This window comes from Pezoporus flaviventris, unplaced genomic scaffold, assembly GCF_033815535.1.
Source record: "Pezoporus flaviventris isolate CSIRO_AGI_PZ_B2104156 unplaced genomic scaffold, CSIRO_AGI_Pfla_v1 ptg000031l, whole genome shotgun sequence".
NCBI classification, from domain to species: Eukaryota; Metazoa; Chordata; class Aves; order Psittaciformes; family Psittacidae; genus Pezoporus; species Pezoporus flaviventris.
This window is the reverse complement of record NW_026892579.1, coordinates 22,594,411-22,604,709: the sequence shown is the minus strand read 5'-3', so window position 1 is coordinate 22,604,709 and position 10,299 is coordinate 22,594,411. Positions and strand designations below refer to the sequence as shown.

Sequence of the window (10,299 nt, the reverse complement as noted above, 5' to 3'; positions counted from 1 at the left end):
GGAATCTGATGTTCCTAGAAGCCATTAAAAAATTAATCCCAACTTCTGTGTGATTTGTGGTGTGAGTGCTGTAGAGAGACAGAGTGAAGACTTTCCCAAGCACTTTTCATGTGGCCTTGGGTTGGTGTTTGGTTCACCCAGCTCTTGGTTCTGTGTTTGCCTCTTACGTTGGTGTATGTAAGGGAGGATAAGAAAAGGGCATAGACATGTAAAGTTTCATCCAGTTTTACCAGAATGGTTGTGACATACAGTACTGAAAGAAATAACTTCTCTGCAAAACCTGTTTCTAGCACTTGGCTCTTACATAAAAACACCAATAAGATGTGCAAGCAGTGGAGGCTGAATGTTGGTGTCTTAACACTGGTGACTTCTGACTAGGCAAAGCTGAGACGTGATCAAATAGCTGGTCAATTGGGTCATCTTTTCTTTAATAAAACTTTTTAAAAAATGTGTACTGATTTTAGAGCTAAAATGTTGCGTCTTTAGGAATCCTTGTATTATTTTCATACGCATAGTCAACCTGAAGTCCAGGCTTGAATCATGCAGACCTTCTTTTCTTTAATACCTGTAAGAGAAACTCTTATAAGACATTTGAAAAGCATTTTTTGATTTGAAGATGTATTATTTATTTGCAAGTAATAGGCAGGGTCTCACTAAAGTCAGTTGAGATAATCTCTAGTTCATGGTCAGGAGAATTGAATTAATCCTGAAGTTACTTTTTACATACTAAAACATACCACTACGTACCACTGAGCTCAGAATAAAATTACCGGTTTTCCTCCCTGATGTAACCATGCTGTGTTTCTATATGAAAAAACAAACAAGTGCCACCGATACCTGAATCTGAAGAACATATTTTTGACTGTAAAGTAACGAGAATGCAGTGTGCTGCAAAGGAAGCTCTATCTGAAGTACCTGCAAGAGTCACAGTTACAGCAGACCTGGGGGAAAATAAGCTTTAGGATTTTTGGTTTCTGTGTGTCTTTTTAAATGTCAAGGTGGCAACTGTGCCATGCAGACTGGAAACTGGTAGAACCTAACACCTGGTGTTCTCAAACAAAGAGCTTAGCACTTCCAGCTCTGTACTGCACTTGAGGTCATCTTTACCATGTATTCTGGTAATGAAACACTAGGTCTCTGATACTGGTGGGGGAGATCTAACAGGCTAACTTGTGTTGTGGTATTACTGTAATCCAAAATTCCAATTTGTTCGATGATCCAAGTGACTGACATGAGGGTGAAACAAATGGTAGTCATTGGCTTCACCTCAAATGTCATTTCAGTCATCTTTCTTGGTGGCTGTCAGTTTTCCAGAGGACCGTGCTATGTGTCAGTTACTGGTTTTGATAAGCAAAGAATGAGGTATTTTATGTATTTCTTGGGCAGAATCTATAATGACTTTTAAACTTCATCTGAATTAAATCAATGAAGTGGTCTTTGTCCATGCCAATTAGATTCAGCATTATGAAACAACCTATTCTACCAGTGCTTTATTTCCAAAGCTGCTGGGCTATATCATGTCAAATACTTCTTGGTCCTCTGAGATTTTATCTAAGGTTGTTAAACCTGATTTTTCTGTGGTATCTGTTGCAGCACAGTTCTTTCACAAGCCTAGAAAAGTTTGTGAAAACTCTTTAGATGAGGTGCTTTTTCCTTTCAAGTGGTAGATCCGTTACTGAATTTTGCCAGATAGAAGGAAGCCTACTTGCCCATGCTGTGTACAAGCACAAGTAAATGTTTATACAAAAGCATCTGTTAGACCAACTGAACAGTAATAAACTTTACAGAGAGTTGGACCTAAGACCCTTACAGCTGTAAAGCAAGGTGCTCTGTTTTTCAGCACCTTTGTCACTGAACAGAGAAGGTCCAGCACAGTCACTAACAGGGACATCGGATACTGCAAGAGAAAAGCTGTATTTTGAATGAGGTTGTGTCTTTGGCTTTCGCTTCAAAGAAGTAGAGAGCACATGTGAGGTGAGGTAGTCAGCAGAAAGTCAGGTCGGCAGGAATTTTGAGAGCTTTAGCATCTTTGACTTCCAAATATATCAGGCCAACTGGATGTGGACTTATTGGCCTTATGTCTCAGACTCAGTGAACTGATTCACTTGAGTAGCTCATTGTCATGTTCTTCTTTGTCCCAAAGAAAGATGACTCGCAGTCGTTTTATACCTCATATTATTCTGTTGGTGGAATTAAATGCACCAAATTCCCAGACACCTCTCCATGTGTAGAGACAGCTGTGGTTTTCAGCTGTTTAACTTGTGTTTTCTACTGATCTTAGAGAAAAGGAAGAGCAAGTTCTTCACCTGGACATGAAACATGCTTGTTAGTCCCTGGATGACCAATTAGGTAAAAATCCAACCAAATAAACTCCCTCCAATAACCAAGTTTTTCAGTAGTTTTCCACGTAGTGACCCTGTAATTAAACTGGAAACATTTTTCATGCTTAGGAAGAAACTGAAGGTTATTTTGGCTTCTGCTGGAATGTTATGCTTATTTTCCCATATGCCTTTATAAATACAGAGCTGCATTTATCCTAGATATGTCCTAAAAAGCTGTCACTGCTGTCAGTACACTTTGCAAACCAGAATTAAAGACTGGAATTTTCAGTTTAGCCTAAGAGTTGTAGATATCCACATCCTCCTGAAAACTGAATTCAAGAGCTCTGTTCTGGTTTTAAGGAGTTGTCTCAATTGTGATATGGCAGTGGTGCTCTTTGTTTCAGTTAATGAAAGCTGTGTTGCACATATGTTCTTCTTCCTCTACTGAATTTTTTCACATCATCAGAATTTCATTCAACATAAGGACTCTGATGTAAACACCTGTTTTTAAGTAATGATGAAAAATGGCCAAAACCACCAATTTTTTTTTAAAACCCATTTCTATTTTGTGATTGCCTCCCTTCTCATTAATTTCCTTACTAGATCTTGCAAAGAGGTTTGTCAATATACTTCAGACATTTCAAATAGAGTCTAGATGACACAGGCCCGGTTTTCTCCCACAGATGAGCCATTTTATTCCTTTCATAAAATATGTAATGCTTTTGTAAGTAGTAATTTTAAGTAGTTCAGCTGGTGTGAAAGTTGCTTTACAATTATCCACAGTCACATTTCTTTTAAGAGGAATATAAAGTACAAATTGCAATCATCCGTGCTTTTTTTGTCAGCAGTGAAGTCAATTCATTAGCCAAACTGCTGCTTCCTGCTGACTTGTCCATCTCTATCTCTGTGTTCCAGTCCCCACCTCATCAGCTCAGTCTGTAACCGTGACCTGAAGAACCTGAGAGACCAGTGAAACTGAATCTTTCCACATGGTATCACTGCTTGTTCCTTCATTTGCATATCAACTGGCTCAAGCCAAGAGTTCACATTACCTGTGTGTGGGGTCTCCCATAGCCTATAGCTAGTGCCAGCGTAATCCTGTACTGATACTCCTCTCAGTAATGAGGGGTACTAACAGCTGTCGTGAAATCGTTTTGCTGTAATTGGGCTGTGATTCAGATAAATGAAAATGGTGAAGTCAAACCTTTCTGTCTTTGAGAGAGCATACTCAGATACAGCAGGTTTAAGAGACAGGCTGGCAAGTTTTAGAGAATTTCTTGACCCAGCTTCCCCCATCTCTCCTCCCTGACCTCAAAGATACAAGAGGTTTCATGCTGCAAAATGAATGTTTGAGATATGAGCAGTATTATGCTCGAATTAGAATTCCCTCTTTTTAAAACTCTGTGTAGCTTAAACAGGCAAAAGTTACCTTCAGATGATCAGTTATTGCTATTTGAAACCTCCCCTTTGGATTGCATTTTGTCTTGGTTTGTTATTTTAGATACTCATTCTTCCTTTATGTGGATCAGTGAATGCCACATCATCAAATGGGTTTATGGAAAGGAACTTTGTTGCATAAAAGCACATAAGAAGGGATTGTTGTGGTCATATCAAGCATCCAAAACCGCTGTATGGAATTAGTATAAAGAGGCTTCCTGGTAACATTGATAAACAGGAAGCTGAACAGATTTTTAAAGCTCTCGAAAATGGTCACAAACCTTGGTTTTATCCGGCTGATGCTGGAAATGAAGAATTTCAGAGACTAACTTGTCAGTCTTGGCTTTGTAACCTCATCTGGTGACCTACAGCAGTTTAAAACAAAACAAACAGAAACACGAGATTAATTATTTCACTAAATCTCAAACAGCACTCCAATAAGCTGGGCCACCAAAGCCATGCAAGAGAGCTGTAAGGAAAGCAGTTCTACAGTCCTGTTACAAAAGCTATGCAGCAGTAAAAGTGGAAAGCAAGTAAATTAATAAGTATTTTTAGTCCTGAAATTACCAAGCAAGAGATTAGAATTGGATTTGAGTCAGTTGTAGAGTTAATACATGAAAATGGACCTGTTATTTGAGGTGGGGCTGTTTGCTGAGGGGTGAGAAAAGCATTTTCATGCATTTTACCTCCAGGCTGAATTGTGTTTTCGAGTTCGTGTAATGCTTCATGATCAATAATCTCTGAGGAACTGAGACAAGCACTTACACTGCAAGCCGTGTGACAAAAGCTAGTTATGGGTTCATCGTGCTCAAAAGCAGGATTAATCCTTATAGCATTTTCTGAACTGCAGCTGTTGAGAGTAGGACTTCTACAATGCAGAACAGTTTTGTTTAGGCAAGAGTTTAAATTGAAAAAGGAAAAAAAAAATGAATATTTTGAAATGTGAAGAAAAAGATTGTGAGCATCTTACTGCAAATTAGAGTTTCGTTTGCTTTTTCTTCTTAACTTAATAATTAAAATGATGACAAGAAAAACGAGGCTTAGTAAGCCAAGAAGGAGAGGTTTAAAAATGAAGGGTTGTGTGGGTTCTGGAGCAAATTTTGCACAGCGCTGTCCTTGGTAAAGCTCGTGTCTACGTACAGGGCATCTAAAATAGGGAGAGGAAGAGAAAAATGTGCAGAACTTGAAGGCATAACATTCAGAGTACCTCAAATGAAAACAAAGGAAAATCTGCAATTAAATATAAGCACAGTATTCCCAATATGATTATGTTTCTGTATCAAATAATGTGTTAACAAAGGAAAGATAATATTCTTAGATCCATGAGAGTGAGTGATAAATAAAAAGACACTGATACACTCTTTGGCAGCCTACAATTTTTAAGGAAATTCTGCATTTGAAACATCTCTGACAAATGTCTGTCCCCACAGGTGAAGTTGAAATAACATTTGCAGTTTAGAACTGTAGAAGTTAAGTGTGATTTTGGGGAATGTCTAAACACATTTTTGAGGCTTATATTCTGTTTATTGGTGATCTTAATCTGAAATAAGAGTTCTACTACAAATAAGTCCCTTTAAAGTAAAGGAGAAGATACCCGTATTTTACATGAGAGCACAGGGCTTCCAGTTAATGGAAAAACTACTGTGGTTCTGAATAAATTCAAAAGCAGTACAAGTGCTTGACTGAAGCAAATAATAGGCTGTAATTTTCTCTTTTTAGACCGTACAAATTTGCACCAGCTGTCAGTCTGTGACTGGTGGGAAGTTGTAACTTGCTCTAATTCACAAAATGTTTTATTTATTATATTTAATACTTTTATCCTTCTAAATGCCGGTTTGGTTATTACTGTACATCAAGTCAGGGTTTTTCTGAAAGGGAAAGGTATTACTTTCCTTAGTGTATTGATCTTGGAGGAGTAGGCTTTATAGACCTTGCTACTTCAGTAAAGTTTTGAATAGGACCTTGTTAGCTCAAAGGCTGATTCTAATACCAAATACTGCAGCTGCATTAATGTGACTCTGCAAGTCAGGAATTTAGCAATAACTGTGGTGAGTTCAGTGTAATCTATTATAGTTTCTGTGATGCCCACTGCATAAAATGAATTGTGGCAGTTATGTTGCTGCAGTGAAAATATATGAATAATTTGCTCAGTAGTTTTGATGTTAACCCCAAGTACACTTACTTAAAGATGTATCATTAACCTTGTAGTGCCAATATTAGGAGAGAATAAACAAGTGCAAGAATTTTAACTTCTCTCTTGCTTATACATGTGCCATACAGTACTTGTCTACCACTGTGTAGTCGAGTAAACAGTTTCACAGCTTGCTCTGGGGAGTCCTATCTTTACAATGAGATGAAACCTGATGCTTTGAAAAGAGAATTAATATTTTCAAGTACTGTGGTAGCTCTCAATATTGGCTTAACATCATTTCATGTAAAAATCATTATGGAACGTGTAATCCTAGGGTATATTTGCAGTTAGGAGGAGCTGCTAATCTTCAAGTCTTTCCCAGAAAGCGCTGAAAGCTGCCTCAGCCTTCACATGCTTTATTGGATGGTTTGAAATCAGAGCAGGGTTTATAGGTGCGCTTGTAAGAATATTGATTTCCTTTTTAATATGTCTTAGAAAAATGTAGTTTCTTGAAATACTGCTGTGTAATCAATAGCAATGTGAATGTGTTATTTCATTTTTCCAAGATGTATTTCAAAATCAGAAAAGAATGCACGGCTTCGTATGTGTCATCTCTGCCAGTGTTGCTGAATTCCTAATAAATTTCTAAAACATCTCTAAAAAAACCCTAGATTGTGATGTGCTGTGCATACTAATAGGAATAAAAGGATTTGTCCAGAGCTAGGCTATTTATACTGAAGAAGGGAAGTGCAATGTAGCTCAAAGTGTCTGAATGTTGAGATCTTGGCTTATTACCCTTGGCTTATTTTCATTTGCTGTTGAAAAGTGTATATTCAGCCCTACTTGTTCATGCAACAGATATACCAGGTCTGTTAACAGAATTCAAGTTAAGTACTATTTATTTACCTGCAGACAGCTCCTCTTCCTGGAACTAACTCACATTTCCCCCCGTTGATGCAAAGTTGCGGTTCTAGCTCACACAGGCTCCGGCAGGGTAATCCGTCTTGACTTGCGTAACCAGGTTTACAGAGGCAGTCGGCCTCTTTGGTCCACTCATTCATTATGCATTCGGAAAACTTGTCACATGCCATGAATTTGCACGGGTCTGCCTGATCAGCTGTAACGGGTGGATGAATCGTTAATGCATTACCCCAAAGAAACTTGGCAGGCTTTGAGGCAGCTAGAGAAGACTATTCACGTTTACTGGCCTCCTACTTGTGCATGGTAATCGAATGTAGCCTAGCATAAAAGGACACACACTGTTCTTTCTGTAGGTGACACAGCGGGCATCCAAGCTTATGTTTACTTACAATTTGTTTACTCCACCAATATTAAGCTGTGATTTTATTTTCATCTCACTGACAAGAATTTTCACATTAAGATATTTTTATTATTAGTTTACTGTAAGTGCTAGTTTTATGCTCATGGATGCTATGCTACAGCTTTGCCTATGTGTTAGAAATACTTTCAGCTCTTATGATCTTAAACACGTAATTTAGGACATGACAAGGGAAAGGAACTTGATTATTTAATATTGCACAATACTGTGAGGACTGCAACCTAGAAACACTGTCTAGAGAAAGTGCACGCTGTAAAAGTATGTACATGTGAACTCTAACAAATGGGCAACAAAGTAACACAATAACTTACAAAATAAATTTATTCCCTTGTTTATATTAGGGGGGAAGAAAAATTTCAAGTATTTTGTTTTGGTTTTGTACTGGATTTTGGATATTACATAATTTAGTTTCTAATGAAACAGAACAGGGGATATTAACTGTTACAGATGCTTTTCTTACCCCACACAGAATTGCACTTCAACCAAAACCAGAACTCTTACAAAGGAAAAATGGTTAATAAAAGAGTTTGTATGATTAAGGACTTAATTAAAACAGTGACAGCTGTATTAATTGCAGGTTTCTTGTAAGTCTCTCCCCAGTGTCAATGGTCAGTTTACCTTTATAGTATTGGAAATAAAGGTTGATACTGCTAATACGGAGACATGGGCTCTGTCAAAGCATTACCCAGGGTTGCATGCTACAGTCCTGCAGTTTTCAGAAGCTGAAAGGTCTCAGTTCATTTCCATTTGACAAGTAGACCTTGGTGTGATTATTGCACTGGGTTACAGGGTCATTTTTTCATGCTAATGTTTTGTTTTCCTTAACAAAGCATTGGGCTACTTATCTGCCATACCTTGTCATCTCTTCTGTGTTTTCACTTTGTTTAGATTACAAAAATAGTGCATGCAGGTATTTTTAAAAGCCCGCTATATTATTCTTTATGGCATTACTTATGACCAGTGCTGTCAGCCCTTTGCAGATGTAGAGTCTTGATACATGTTTTGAACTGTCAGTTCCCATCAGTGTTTCCATTTAGTATAACGTTATTACCACTAGATGGCTCTTACTTTCACAAGAACTAGTAATTTGCTTAAATTACCTTAATTTACTCAGCAGGTTGGGGTTGGTTTGTTTGTTTGTTCTTTGGTTTATTTCTTTGTTTTCTAAAGGAAAAGACAGTAGGTCTTTGAAACACCTGTATGGGAATATACTGGCTTTCTAAACCTAATTTATTCTATTTTGGTATTTTACTACTGCTCGTAAACCTTGAAATAACAGTACTCCCAGCAAACTCAGTGGATTTAATGTTGAAATATCGTATCAGTAAAGCAGTTGATATGGATGAAGGTGACAGATTTTAATTTTTTTTTTCTGTGTTTGCATTTTAGAAGATAATTCTAACATTTATTTATTGAATATTCACTACCAAAGCAGAGAACATGTGGTACCCCGAAGTTCACTCTTTCTAGTGAACTCATTTAATACTTTATTCAGCAAAACATCCATTTATCATGGGCATATTAGAAAGTTTGAATACTGTGCCTTGTTAACTTTCTTTACCACACACTACCTATGCTCTTTGTGGCCACAAGGAGATAGGTAAAATGAAAATAGATTAGAAACTGCCCACATGAACTGTAAATGGATTTTTGCTCTGGAGTAGTCAGAGATCTGCACATAAAAAGACAGATTAACCAAAACTGCTAGAGGCATCCTCATGCTAAGGTATTGGTATAGTTCTTCTCTATGCCCATAAAATTAAATTCAGCCCTTGAAATTATTACCAGACTCTGAAAATAGATCCAGACTTCAAATTTATAAAACAATATAGTTTGTGAAACTCTAAGTTTCTGACATTACAAGTGTCCAGATGTGTTTCAGGCTTCCTAGTGCCTAAGAAAGACTACAGATTTATTTGAAAGGTACTAAACCAGGAGGGATTCTGGAATTACAACTCTATGGAGTGCTACAAATAATAGTCATGCTCTGGTCAGTGACCATTTGTACAATCCAGTTACTCCTAGAAATTATCTCCTTCTGTCTTGTAGTCTTCAAAAGCAGATTTAATGACTCTCTAAAGTATGGTTTGCTTACAACATTGCAAAAATCATCAGAAATTATGTTTAAATACTCAAGTGCAACATTTCCATAAGTCGCTTCTGTAAGCTGCACATGACTGTTCTTCATACCTGCCTTTGCCCAGCTCTTATTCTAGAGAATTTTTAGTTCGCTATGTTTGGCTCTGGAAAGCAGTTGATGTATATGGACAGACCAACACCTCCACCTAGGCATTTCATTATAGTATGAAAATATGCCTGTAGATAATTTGTTTTTTTTTCTTATTACTCCTGATCACTGGGAGGCTGTTGTTAATACTGTTATTTCCAAAACAGTGATGCCTCTGAAGCTGTAACAATCTGAAAAAGATTATCTGCTTGGTTTCGATTTTGCACATACATTATTACCACAGTCTTACCTGGCTCAATATCCAGGGAATAGCTGTCAATCTCCAAATTGAGGCGCTGGGCTGCAGCATCACAGAAATCTTCCAAAACGCAATGTACTGCTTCTGTGATATTGTATGGCACTGTCCTGGCAAATTTCATTTTGCTATTCACAATCACACTTCCATTCCTGAAGTTAAGTATTTCCAGTTGCTTAAAACCTGTCAGGTTGGACTGAAGGTATGGAAGTAGCTGCAAAACAGAAAATCGCCTTTTATTTTAACTTCATGTTAATGTCTACCCACTAGTTATTTATCTTATAGTAACTTTTCATTATTGAGTGAACACATCATGCGTTTATTTGTCTGAATTTAATGCAATTGTTAAACTGTACCACCAAATCCACTTTTCTTTTAGCACTGTCTTCTGACTTTTGTGTCTTTTTCAATAATATATTGAGATGGATGGACAGCAATTTTCCCTGTAATAAAATGCATAGCATCTAAGGAGTTTATTCATCTGGAATAGAAAAAAATCACCTCACTCAAAAGCCAACTTTAATTATTTTCAAACATTCAATCCAGGCAGGTTAGTGTATAACATAGTAGGTGCATTACTGAGCTGAC

At 37.3% G+C, this 10,299-nt stretch overlaps 1 protein-coding gene across 1 annotated transcript in view; it reads right to left on the bottom strand.

The window, feature by feature from the left end:
* Window positions 1-209: 209 nt before the first annotated feature.
* IMPG1 (interphotoreceptor matrix proteoglycan 1) overlaps window positions 210-10,299 on the bottom strand; it is a 63,464-nt gene continuing 53,374 nt past the window's right edge. Inside the window, exons 14-19 of the mRNA XM_061460441.1 lie at window positions 9,706-9,925; window positions 6,796-7,006; window positions 4,729-4,905; window positions 4,445-4,626; window positions 4,040-4,123; window positions 210-565 (exon numbers count right to left, since the gene is read on the bottom strand). Coding sequence (XP_061316425.1) covers window positions 4,092-4,123; window positions 4,445-4,626; window positions 4,729-4,905; window positions 6,796-7,006; window positions 9,706-9,925 — 822 coding nt within the window. The 3' untranslated portion in view covers window positions 210-565; window positions 4,040-4,091. The remainder of the gene's footprint in view (window positions 566-4,039; window positions 4,124-4,444; window positions 4,627-4,728; window positions 4,906-6,795; window positions 7,007-9,705; window positions 9,926-10,299) is intronic.